This window comes from Mesoplodon mirus (genome assembly GCF_964341445.2).
Source record: "Mesoplodon mirus genome assembly, chromosome: 7".
Classification (NCBI taxonomy): domain Eukaryota; kingdom Metazoa; phylum Chordata; class Mammalia; order Artiodactyla; family Ziphiidae; genus Mesoplodon; species Mesoplodon mirus.
The window spans coordinates 101,202,008-101,214,763 of NC_138983.1; the positions used below are offsets into that span (position 1 = coordinate 101,202,008).

A 12,756-nucleotide genomic window follows, 5' to 3' on the forward strand; every position below is an offset into this window, starting at 1 on the left:
AAGGAACTCCGTAGGCATAGTTATCCCAGTGGGGTGGCTTCTAGGCAGAGAGAGCATCTTCTGAATCTTATGTGATAATTCAGAGAAATTAAAAAATGAAATTCATTCTCAATCCCGCATACAAATACACAAGCTGTTACAAATTTTGCTGATTTCCTTCAGGCCAAGTGCAGGGATCCTTTTCGTGAATTGTAGGCAAACTCTTCTGCTATTTCCCTCGGTACAAATTTTCTGTCACTGCCTTAACAGCCTCTGCTAAGGCTGTATCGTGGGAAACTTGTGGCTCTACAGCTGTTAATACTAGGCTCTGATAAAATTTCTCTATGAGAGACTTTTATCTTTTTTAAATTAATTAATTAATTAATTAATTTTTTGTGGTACGCGGGCCTCTCACTGTTGTGGCCTCTCCCATTGCGGAGCACAGGCTCCGGACACGCAGGCTCGGCGGCCGTGGCTCACGGGCCCAGCCGCTCCGCGGCATGTGGGATCTTCCCGGACCGGGGCACGAAACCGTGTCCCCTGCATCGGCAGGTGGACTCTCAACCACTGCGCCACCAGGGAAGCCCTATCTTCTTTTTAAATTGACTCTATGAATTCGGCTTCCCAGGAAAGATGCGTTTAGAGGTTGGAGGGTCCCTGTGAGACAGAGCAGGTGCTGCACCTCCCATTGCACGTTCTGAGGACGCTCAACCACAAGGTGAACTACTCTTCCACAGCATCTTCCCTTGAACTTTTCACTGACATGCTCCTAGTCATATGACTTGCATTCAATTGAGTAGCTTTTCACTACTTTTCTAAGTTCCATCTGGCTGCTAGGGTCAAATGAGATACTTTTTGCCACCTAGAAAATTTAGTATATCCAGAGGATTCCTGTAGGATTTTGGAGTCCCCTTCCCTAGGTGATGCCCCTTCTTTTGAGAATGAGGAAATGACTCTTATCTGTCTACTTGCCCTCCTTCACTTACCCTGTCATTTATAACCTTGCAAGCAAGTGATGAGTCAAGACAACGATCATAGAGCTCTCTCAGGTTAATACTGCCACAGCTACATTCCCACTTGGTGCAATTTTAAGATTTGGACATTTGGAAATGTCAGATCCTTTCCCAAATCTTTGGCTCACTCATTCTGTTATTCTCACCCCTTAAAAGGATGCAACCCATTTCCAGGATCATGATTTACCTTTTTTTTTTTTTTCATGTTTTTTTAAAGCTAATATTGTGTGTCCTTACATTATGGGCCACCTTGGATCCTTTATGGAAACATGTGAACATATATTAAAAATAAAAAGTAAAATGTGGCCCTACAGCCACACCGGGATTTCATTGCCCTGAGAGAGGAGTTGGGGCGCATCAGTGACTTCCACGAAGCCTATACTTTCAAACAGGCTCCGGGCCAGCCAGTTTCCGGCTTAAGCAAGGAGAATGTTCCAGCGGTAACCAACAAGGAGAACCTGGCGACGCCGGTCTCGACTCCATTCCTGGAGCTGACCCTGAGGAGCGACGGCTCTGCGGTCACTTTCGGGAAAACCCAAGAGGATCCCAAACCATTTTGCGTGGGCAGTGCCCCACCGAGTGTGGATGTCACCCCCACCTACACCAAAGACGGAGCTGACGAGGCAGGATCAACCGATGGCAAAGTTCTGAACCCGAAGCCATCTAAGCTGGCAAAGAGAATCGCAAACTCCGCTGGTTACGTGGGTGACCGGTTCAAGCGTGTCGCTACCGGACTGTACGCAGACTCCAGTCAGCTCGGCCGGGACCAGCGGGCATTGCAGGTGAGCCCCCCCCACCCGAATTTCAGGAGCCTGACCAGTTGTCAGGTTTTTTTAATGTGTGAAGAGGAGGGGGCCGGGGGTATGATAGGGCAGGACACCGGGCTGATTTGGTTAATGAAGCTTAGGATAATTTAAATGTTTGAAATGTGTCCAGTAAGGGGACGTAAGTGGATACTTTAAGTTATTCTGTAGATTTTAAGCGAACTCCACTCAAATGCTGATAACGGAAGTTTTAATTATTGCGAAGGATGTCTAAAAGACTGCATGACATTTACCTATCAATCGCTTTGATTTCTCTGCCGTTACTGTACGTTAACAAATATACCTAAAAGCGCTGCTTAGAATGCCTTACGTGATACTTGGTGGAGGTGTGTAGCGGCCGCATGTCTGTGAGATTCGTGCAATTTTTTTTCCACCCAAAAAACAAACAAACAAACAAAACAAAAACACAAACCTTGCTTAAAGGGATAGAGTATGTATTTAACTTGCTAGTGAATGATAGATGTTGTATAGGAATTTCCTTAAGATATTTTACTTTTAATTAAAAGACAAATAAAGCCAAATTGTTTTGCAATGTTAAGAAAAAAATTGGTTTATGCTTATAAAAATGGATGAAGTTATCTAAATGATCCATTGAGTGCTGATTTTAATTACATAGATGGAAGGATTACAAGAGGACAGTATTTTATGTCTACCCGCTGCTTACTGTGAGGTCAGTTCTTCAAATTTTTATTACTGGAATCTTCCATAAACCTTTTGAGTTAAATTTCATTTCCAAATATACAAAGGGAAGTTTGTGGGCCATGGTCGTCTTTATTCACTGTGCATTTGTTTTCTTTTCTGTTGTGTTTTTGTTTCGCTTTCTTTGCGTTGTGTTTTTGTTTTGTTTTATTTACCTTCGAAAGAGAATGTCTGTCTCTATGCCACAGTGTATGTATGGCTATACATACACACCACATATATCTCTACATACATATGGCTTTACGAAGAAAGAGTGTGTGACTAGTTACACATAGACACACTTACGTTTTTATCGTTCAATTTTAAAATATCTCAGTTGTATCATAAATTGTGGTTGGTTTGGGGCAAACTTTTCTCTGAAGATACTTTCCTTTAAGGTAAGGGCAGTGAAATAGCTTTGGTGGTAAGGTGTATCTTTTTACCATCTCCGTTCTCTTTGTAGCGTGCAGTGATGCGCTTCTCCGAGTTGGAGATGAAAGTGCGAGAAGGTGGCCACCCCACGACCAAAGACTCCGAGGTGCGCAAATTCAGCCCCGCTGACTGGGAAAGGCTGAAAGGAAGTCAGGACAAAAAGCCAAAGTCGGTCGCCCTGGAGGAGGCCATTGCCGACCAGAACGACAGTGAGAGATGTAAGTGAACCCAGGCGGCTCGCGTGTGGTACCACGTCGGTGGGAACGGGGCGGTTCCGCTCCCAGTGCCGAGGGAGGTGAGAGGAAACAATACGCTTCCGACGGCCCAGCGTCTGGGTGCTGGCTGTTCGGAGAACGGGCTGCTCTGGCCACCCTTCCCAGCTGTGGATAGCAAGGCTGGTTGTCCTTTTGAGCGTTGCGGCATCCAGGAGTGAAGCACCTATGAAATGTTGTTTCCTGGCACGCATCTCCTTTTTCCGGAGCAATGCTAGTCCTGTAGTTGGTAATAGTCTGATACAGTAGAGCAGAGGAATGGCGGTGCAAGACCTCCAGCATAGCAGGTATGTGTTCTGTTTTGGAGCAGGTACGGATACGGGTTTTTGGTAGCAGTGGAATGACACTTGCAGCCAGAGCCAGACCCTCCAGAGTGACAGTCTCCTGTGGGAGGGAGTGGAGAGTACTCGGATTCTCCCTCCAAAGGCAGAGGTTTCGTTAAAGTGAGATGAGGGCTGATGAAGGCACCAGAAAGACGAGCATAATTATTTTCTGTGGCAGGCTTGTTTGCAGTCATTAGGAGTTGACAGCACGCTCCAAGGGCGTGGGATCAACGAGGGCGTTCTTCCTACCAGACGGGGTGTATTCTGTTTTGGAGGCCAAATTGGAGAGAAAGCTAGTGTTTGCCTCGAGTCACACTCTGCGGTCCCATCAGCTGCTCCCCCACTGGGGTTGACTTCGGGCTTTGCCCTCGAGACTTCCTGGGCTAATGAGATGTGTTGGCAGCAAGTGGAGGTCTTTCTCCCGCTTTCTTCAGTGTGCGTGCTTGTGGCCTGTGGCCTGCAGCCTGCTCCGGACCCCAGAAACCTCACCGGTGATGGTGAGTGAGGGCACCTAGGTGAACGTCGAGGACAGGGTGGGCGTGAAATCCTCCTGAGACAGGACAGTCGGGGGTGGTGGGCACGTTTGGGAGGCCCAGGCCCTTGGACCCAGTCGTAGGGTCAGCGTTCGCCCGCACGCTTAGGTCGTGGGTGCCTGATGCAGTTTGGGAAAATTGTGGTCAGCCACAGCGTGTGCTTCTCTCTGCTGCTTGGAGCACTGCCCTCCCCCAGCTCATCTTTGGGGTCAGACAAAGGCCTGTGGCCAGGGTTCTGGGTAAGCCACACCGGGACCGGTTTGTCCTACGTGGCTCCCGTAGAAGGGGATTTCTGGGGCTAGTCAGTGGCGGCCTTACCCGAGGGATGGGGCTCTTGATGTGCCTGGAGTAGACGATTCCGACCTCCTCCCCCTCGGGATTGGAATGAAAAACGGAGGGTCCAGGCCTCCCTCCTTGCCTGTGCTCACAGCTGACACGCAGCCCTTACCCTCCCGAGTGGCCTCATAACTCAGCTCTTGGGGAAGTTTCTCAGAGAGATGTGATAAAAGTGGGCAAGGCCAAGTTCACGGGGCTGCACTTTTCTGAGGAGGGGATCTGCCTGTTGTGGGTGGACGGTGAGGGAGGCTGGAGGAAGGGAGCGGGCAGTTAACCGGCCTCGAGTCTTCTCGCCCTTTTCTCCAGCAACGTGGCCAAACCCAGGGTGGCCGCTGCCCTTCACGTCTCAGTGGCCTCACCCGCCCTTCTTCCCAGAGACGTTTGTGTGCGTCCTTCCCAGTCTTTCCTGCTGAGCGTGGAGACGAGAACTCGGTGTGGCTGATGGGGAGCAGGGCCTGAGCCCCAGATGATTCCGAAAGCCCCCTCCCCCCACCGCCTGCCTCCAATCTCAGACCGACCGACGGGTCTCTTCCTGGAGCACCCGGGACATGGCCCAGTGAGCCATGAATCGCCACCATGGGAGGGCAGGAGAAGGGGTGGGGAAGGTGAGGGGCTCCGTTTGAAAGGTTGGGGCAACGGAGGTGGGTTCCCCACCCACCCTCTGTCTTGTAGAGACGTGGGGTTTGTAAATAGCTGGTCAGGAAAGGTCACCTGAAGGGGCCACTGTTCTTACCGCGGCCTCCACGTCCAAGGCCCAGCAGGTGTTCATTCCATTCAGCTGGATATGAATGGGCCTTCTTGTTCTTGGGCCATCATGTCTTGAGCTGATATGGGCTCAGGTCCTTCTCATGGGTGTCGGTGTGGCCGAGAGCCGAGCTGTGAGCACATGGGAGCTGGGGCGGGGATTTGGGGCGGGCAGGGGTCCCAGAGAGGGTCCAGGACGCCTTCAAGATGCCTTCCCCCTTCTGAGGCAGCCCCTACCCATGGAGGGCCCAGGAGCTTCTAAGGTGGTGGGTGCTGTTTGCGCGGCCTTGGTTGTCCTGGTGCGGGTGCATCTTGTTGCTAGGGGCTTGTTTAAAAAAAGGAATTAACTTGAAAACACAGTGGCCGAGATACTCATTTATTCTTTATGATCACATGGGTGGCTGAGTGAAATTTTTATTTTGGAAGTTCACCAAATGAGTTGGGAGGTTCCTCAGACTTGGAAGTTCATCACTAGGAACCCTCAGTGGCATTTGAAGATGGGGCGGGGCAAGGAGGCATTGGTCCCTTCCTTCTCAAACTTGGAGTAACCATCTCCCTTGCCAACCACTTGGCTGGGACAGGCCTAGGACCTGCTCAGTGGCAGTGCCTGGCCAGGAGCTGGAGGAAGCCTCAGTCGAGGGGCTTCATGAAACTTCTTTGCTCAGGGAACTTCTCTTCCAGCTGAGCACCTGCACGTTTGTAAACTACTTTGGAACAGAGGCCCCTGCACTCCTTCTGTAGCGGGTGTAACTTTGAACAAGGTTAGCCCTGACTGGAGGTGCTATAGTTAAGCTACAGAGAAGGGGATTTTAATCCTGGGGAGCCTTCCAGCGACTCAGAACCCTCTCACCTCGTTTAGGCCTCACTGGGCATGGCTCAACAGTGGTGAGGGTGCTTTGCTGCCACAGTGACTTGTAAATGTTGCTGTGGTGATGCTTCTGTGAGGTGATGCTGTGGTACAACCATAATGCATTTGGGATATAGGTGCTGTGAGTCATAGGACCATGCTGCAGGGACCACGTTCACATCTTGCTTAGACTGGGTGACCAAGGGCACATGGCTTCCCACTTTTAGAAGGGCCAAAAGTAGCAATGATGGCAAAGCCTGATGGTTAGGATCCCCGTGTATCTATTGATCTCCCCATCTCCTTTGCCCTCAAGGGTCATCCTCCTGTGGGTCGTGGTTAGAACAGTCTTTGAGAAGCTCCAAGTGACACGGAGCCTCTACCCCATAGCTGGTGGCCATGGGCATCTTGGGCAGTCGGGGTGGGTGTCCTTCAGGGTTATTAGTGGCCTGGGTAAGGTCACACTAGCGTAAGGTCTTGGGGGGCCTTAGCTGAGGGGAATTGAGATCTTTGCCCTAAAAGGCTCCGGGGTTGGGGGAAGGGTGGATGGACCTAGTTTGGAAAAAGAAACTTTCAAATTGGACATGGGGGTTCTTAAGGTAGCCCTTCCATTCCTCCATGGATGCCCTCCCACGGAGCTTTTAGGGAAGGCTGATTGGACCAGATTGGACCCGAGAAGTCCAATGGTGTAACCAGCAGGGCTCACCTCTTAAAATTTCCTACATTTCAGGCCTGAGATTCAGGCTGGTCTGAAAGTCTTGGCATCTTTTGGTTAAAGGGATTTTTCCAGCCTTTCTCTGTGCTGAGCCCGGCCCGTGATTATGAAGCCCACCCCTGGAGGGAGGCTAGCAGTAACATTCCCACTTTACAAGTGAAGGGGGCCGAGTTGTAAAGCGGCGCCATTCCTGCCCGAGTGTTTAAGAGGGTCACAGAGCAGCCGGAGTGAGAGTTGCAGCACGCCGTCTTCACCGGGCCTGCGGTAGCCTGGGCTGCATCACCCGTAAGCACAGGCCAGGAGTTTGGGGTTTCTCCTGCTGCCATGACAGGAGACCCTCGCGGTTGGGGTGATTCCACCATTCCGGCAAGAGTAGATGGGGATCTCTCCCACCTTGGGATACCCTTGGAGAAAAGCTAAGTGTGTTCCACCATTGAGAGCACAGGTCAGGCTAGCCCAGGCCAGGGTGAGGTTCATCCCCACAACTGGCTGCCATTAAATGCTGGGAATGCCCCCAAGAGAGGCTGATCAGGGGACCAGCCGGCTGGGCAGAAGTGGGAGTGATACTTGAAGTGGTCTAGGGAGAGGAGGAGGAATGCGAGCAGCATGTGAGGGGTGTGTCCATTTCATCTAGAAAAACGGGCTGTGGGAGCTTAGCTCAGGTGTTAACGAAATACCAAACTCATACACCCACCCCCACCCCCGGCCGGTGATGGACACAGGGTCATCTTCGGGGAACTCTTTAACAGCACAGTGATCATTATGGAATTCTTTGTGTGTTAGAAACAATGTGACTAGCAAAGCAGTTGAACTGTTTCTTTGGCTAGAGCAAAAGTGAGGAGTGATGTTAGGCTGGGGTGATTGGAGGAAAATCCCCAAGTGGATGCTAGATTGAGCAGAGGGGGCAGGAGCAACACAGGCGGAGCTGGGGTGTGAGCAGTTCAGCCCTGCCCGCCACATCCCCCCACCCCACCCCCATGAAGGGGGTTGGAGTCTTGTCTTTGAAATGTCCTTAGATGCTTGTTGCCTGGGAAGGAAGGCGTGGAGACGTGCCAGGTGGGTGACTGGTGTCACTGAGGGCCTTCTTCCTAGACAGGAAATAGGAGCAGCCCCTCGATGGCAGTGAAATGCTTTTCCCCCCACGGGTGTGGAAAGAGGACAGACGGACTTGTAGCAATCTGGTTGAGTTCTTTGAAATTGCCCTTGACCCTTGTGTGTGCACCAGGAAGCCTTTCCTTTCCCTTTGCCAGGCTCCTCTTGCCTTGGTCTCCCCAGCTTCCCAGCCTCCCACCATTCTTTCCCTACCCTTTTTCTTCACCCTCGTCCCTGCTGACCCAAGTGAACATGGGTGCTATGTCTGTGTAGATGGCAGTTGGGGGCTATTTGGTCTCTTGATGACATCAGCCTTTTTTGTTAACTAGCAGCAGTTTCCATAGTCATTTGTAGCTCTGCCCTGATTGGTTGGCTCTTACTGTGAGGTCACTCACCCCCCCTTTAAAAGTAAGCCACCTTGGAGAGTTAAGCAGTTAGGGAGTTATCTCACATGCCTATAGAGGGATGGTGTAGATGCCTCACCTTGACCCTTGAAGGATGGATTGTGAGTGGGCTACGCACCTCATTTTCTGCTTTCTTTGCTGGTTGTGTTCAGCTGTCCTTCCTTTGGGACGTCTTTCTGAGGGTTTTGTGCTTCCGGCGTGTGAGGCCCCTGGTCTCCAAAGGGGGGTGCGTCTGTTGGTAGCAGATTGCCTTGGGCATGGGGGTCCTGCCTGCTCCTGGTGACCTTTGTTCCCTCCTTTCCGGGTTGTCTCCCCTCCCCTAGGGGAGTGTTATGATGGAAGCAAACCTGACCCCTTCGAAGCCCCAGAAGACAGTGATCTTCCTGAGGACATGGACACGGAGCCCCCCAGAGAGTCCCCCGCCGACCAGGCGGCCCCGGACGCGTCACGCAGCCCCACCCTCAGGCTGAACAGAAAGCGCAAGGTGTCTGGCAATAGGAACCACACTGAGACCACTGTGCTCCCGGAGGACTCTCTGCTGAAAGCCAAGCCGAGACGGGTCTCCAAAGGTGGGCTTGGTTTCGCTTCGGGCCCGCAGGGCACCCTACGGAAGTCCTGGAGCGGAGCAGTGGAAAGTTCCAGTCCCACCCTGGATCCCTGGGGGGAGCCACTCACACCTCCCCACCCCCCACCCGCATCCCACCCCCCACCCCCCCAAAGCCAGGTGCCAGGGCTGGAGCCCAAAGGTGGCCAAAGGCAAATAGGCCCCCTCCCGAGACTTGGTGACAAGTTCCAGCCAACACAGTGACCACACCCCTCCCCTCCCCCACTCCTGTTAGTGATGTGTACGACAGTTTGTTCCCCGCCCCGGGGGGCTTCTTCATTAATTTGTAGTTATTTCTCCATTAGCTGACTGGCCTGAGAGGGAAATGACAAACAGTTCCTCTAACCATTTAGAAGAGCCACATTATAGTGAGCTGACCAACCTGAGGTGTGCATTGAATTAACAGGGCTCCATCCCAGAAAGCAGCGCCGCTTGCTGCACCTTAGAGAACGGCGGGAGCAGCAGGTGTCGGCAGCAGAGAGCAAACCTGGCCGGCAGGGCAGGACGGAAGTGACTCAGGCGGTCCAGCCTGCGGTCACCCCCCAGGGCAATAGTATCTCCGAAGAGAAACCTGGCAGGAAAAGGGCAGAGGGCAAAAGCAACAGAAGCTGGTTGGAGGAGTCCCTTAAATGCAGTGACAATGAACAAGGTACGCACGGGGCGGGGGGCGCTCCTGGAGGGTGGATCACCCGCCCTCTGTGGGAAGCGGCCCTGGAGGGGACCTGAGCGCCATCCAAGTTGACAAGAGTAGCGTGTGGCGAGCGGGGAGTTTTCTTCATGAGGTCCTTTCAGCCTGCACACTTCCTTATGGAATGGACAGTGAGGCGGGAGCTCGACTTCCTGGGCTGCTCCTCATCACCCAGCCCGCGGCTGGGCAGGAAGGGAAGTCTTGGGTGACCCCGGGCGCTTGTCAGTGCCCTCATTCCAGCCTCAGGCTGTCCCCAGTCGCCCTGTCCCGAGCACCCAGGCCCCCCATGGGTGGGGACGGGAGCGCACGAAGGGCTGGCTTCTGCCCTGTCTTGCGGCCCTTTGAAGCGACTTGCCATTTGGCGTTTCGTGGGTTAGCCTATTTGCCGGTTGAATGTGGGATAATTAAAATATTAGTGCTTTGAAAACATAATTGGCGTATTTTTAAAAACTGAATCTGCTCCAACGATCAGTGCTAACAATGGGCTTTTCTTTCCTCACCGGCTACAACTGTGTAACGCCCGCTGCTTCTCCCCCTGACAGATGTGCTGTGCATGGACGGAGAAATGGATCGGCAGCCTTCGCCCCTGCCGCAGAAATACACCGACAACAGCGAGAAACCATACGCGAAGCGACCGTGCAAAACCAAGCATTTGATCCCTCAGGAGCCCAGGCGGGGCTTGTCGCTGCCAGGGGACTCCTACGTGGACAATGCGGATGGCAAGGTACCTCTTGCCCCTGGCTCTCCCCCGCCCCCCGGGCCTGTGCAGGCACATCCCGCCTGCCTACTTCTCTGCTTCTGGGGACAAAGCTTTCCTTTTCCTGAACCCCTCCCCCAAAAATGTCACTGCCCCTTCCTAGGGGACCTGTCTCCTGGGTGGCGGTGAAGTTTCCAGCGAGTAAAAATGCAGCCCCTTCCTCGCGCCCCGCCTCCCTCAGACAGAGAGGAGGAAAAGTGCTTTCCTCCACTCAGGAGCGGCCTGAGCCCAGTTCCGACTATGATCTTTCGCCGGCCAAGCAGGACCAGAAGCCCTTGGACCGTTTGCAGCAATTGTTACCATCTTCCCAGGTCTCGCAGCTGACATGCTCAAGCTCCCCTCCAGAGACCACCCAGTCCCGCCCGATGCCACCGGAAGCGCGGAGACTTATTGTCAATAAGAACGCAGGCGAGACCCTCCTACAGCAGGCCTCCCGGCTTGGCTACGAGGTGAGCATCCTTGTGGGTGCCCCGGATTAGGATCCGCCGGCTGCTGCTCCTTGGGTGGGGGACACACTGGCTGGGGATGGGGGGCGGGTCTCAGAGCCCAGCCCCCTCCACGTGGCGGACTGGGCTGGGTGTTCCAACAGGGTGTTTGCGTTGGCCCCACTCACACTGCGGGCTCTTTGGTGGCTTGTTCAGTCGCGGTGTGAAAAGAAAGGCAGGCCTCTCTGATGTTCCGTTCCCGTTCAGGCAGGTAGGCTGCTTCGGCCAGTCCGGCTCACTTATCTCTGATACAAAATCTGACCTAACCCAGGGCTTGGCGACCAGGGGAATTTTAATGAGCCTTTTGGATTCTGAATAGCAAGAAGGAGAGTAGTTATTAGCTCTACTAACTTGTGCTGTTTGGGGCAGAGTGATGCCCCTGTGGGGTAGCGGGTGGGACGTGTCTGTGTAGAGTAGGGGTGGGAGTAGGGCAGACCTGAGCAGTCTCTTTCTGAGAGGGCACGGGAGCCGAGGGCTGATGGGCGGGGAGCAGGGGTTGAGCCTTGCACAGAACTCCCTGTCCACACTGCTGTATCCCAACCCAGCACGGCTGATGACAGTGACAGCCTCTATTGCTAGAGCAACACAGAAAGAGAGCTGGTATCTGCCTAAGCCCGTGTGATCTGTAGTAACTCCTTTCACCCTGTTAACATCTTCACTTGGGAGTAACGAGTACTAGCCCACTCTCGGATGAGGAAACTGAGCCTCAGAGGCGTTAGCTGATCCCCGTACAGGTAGCAATCCAGCAGTGCTCCACAGCCCACCACGCTCCTCAGCAAGACTGGCTCACACTGGAATTGCCCTTTTTACAGTTCAAAACCTCTGTGAGACAGATGCCTCTCCATGCCCTGTGCAGTTCCCCCACCATACTCGTCAGTAGCAATTGTGATGTGATAGCCCACAGGGCAAAGGCATTTTTCTGTGCTGGCATCAGCCCTCTGGGAGTTGAATGGTGACAGTAAAACGCGGTTCAGCAGGCTGAGCGTGGAGGTGTGGCTGAGCACTGGGGTGGCAGGACCCAGGCTGGCCCGGAGCCCTGGCGCCCACACCCTCAGCCAGCTCTGTGCCCCTGTCCCCCGTCTCCCGTCGTGTCCCCCCACCCCGGTCCATAGTGCCGTGAGCCCTTGGAAGTGTGCCTGCCTTGGCCCTAAGGCCTGACTGTGGGTGGGAAGTTGGAAGCACTAGGGCTATGCTTAGTTTGGGGGTGTTTTGTTGTTGTTGTGCGTTGAATGTGCTCTTGTGTATATCTACACGTCTCTTGGAGACCTCTCCATTAGCTAGAGAGCACTTTGTGGTAGTTAGCGCAGTTACTTGCAGGTGAAGTCCAAGGAGCACCCAGTTGGTTTCCCAAGAGCTGAGAGCGGGCGCCTAGGAGGACAGAGCAGATGTTGCACATAGTGTTGAGCTAGACCCCCTGTGGTTGAGAAAATAGTCTCCTTGCTTCCAGCAAACGCTGGAGGTGGGGGGGAGACCCCTAACCCCAACTTTTGGGTTAGGGTTGAGAAAGTAGACTCCCGCTTCCAGCAAATGCTGGAGATGGGGGTGGCGGGGTGCTGCTGCACCCGCCGTGGAGGGCGGGGCTCCGAGCCCCACCTGTGAACTTGGCATCATTTCCAGCAGCCTCCCTTTGGGACCAGAGACGTCAAAAGACCCTCATTGGTCCTCTAAGACAGTTTGCATTTTGGTTTGGTGGCTCTGAGGCCTGGACCAAGGGGCACTTGATCCATACTTTTTTAGGCTACCTGGCCTTTGATTGCACAGGAAGCCTTGGGAATGTTTACAGTGGGATTTGTTTTTTTCTTCAAATGTAAATTTCAATATGTAGATTCCACAGATCACCAGTGTTGATGCTGAACATTGTGACAAGTAGATGAACGCTTTCAACTTTGAATCCAACTTTCTGGGATTTCTCTGGGCAGAATTTTAAATGTTGGGCTGATGGCCCAGTTGGGAGATGTGGCAGCTTCAACCTTTTAAAATTGAAGGACAGTTTGCTTAAGCAGATAAGGGTGTGGTTTGGGAGGGTTTTCCTG

The 12,756-nt window shown here is 53.1% G+C and overlaps 1 protein-coding gene and 1 pseudogene across 2 annotated transcripts in view; one reads left to right on the forward strand and one right to left on the reverse strand.

Moving 5' to 3' along the window:
- The window catches only part of LOC309808912 (centrosomal protein of 78 kDa-like), an 823,590-nt pseudogene that overhangs the window by 76,592 nt on the left and 734,242 nt on the right, over positions 1-12,756 (reverse strand). The gene's annotated exons all lie outside the window — the stretch shown is intronic.
- Positions 1-12,756, forward strand: part of LOC309808090 (BCL-6 corepressor-like) — a gene marked incomplete at its 5' end in the record, with an annotated part of 30,283 nt that overhangs the window by 10,526 nt on the left and 7,001 nt on the right. The window contains 9 exon segments of the mRNA XM_082628092.1: positions 1,291-1,774; positions 2,433-2,486; positions 2,958-3,144; positions 8,513-8,758; positions 9,099-9,176; positions 9,179-9,491; positions 9,954-10,015; positions 10,018-10,205; positions 10,433-10,687. Of these exon segments, the coding sequence (XP_082484218.1) occupies positions 1,291-1,774; positions 2,433-2,486; positions 2,958-3,144; positions 8,513-8,758; positions 9,099-9,176; positions 9,179-9,491; positions 9,954-10,015; positions 10,018-10,205; positions 10,433-10,687 (1,867 nt within the window).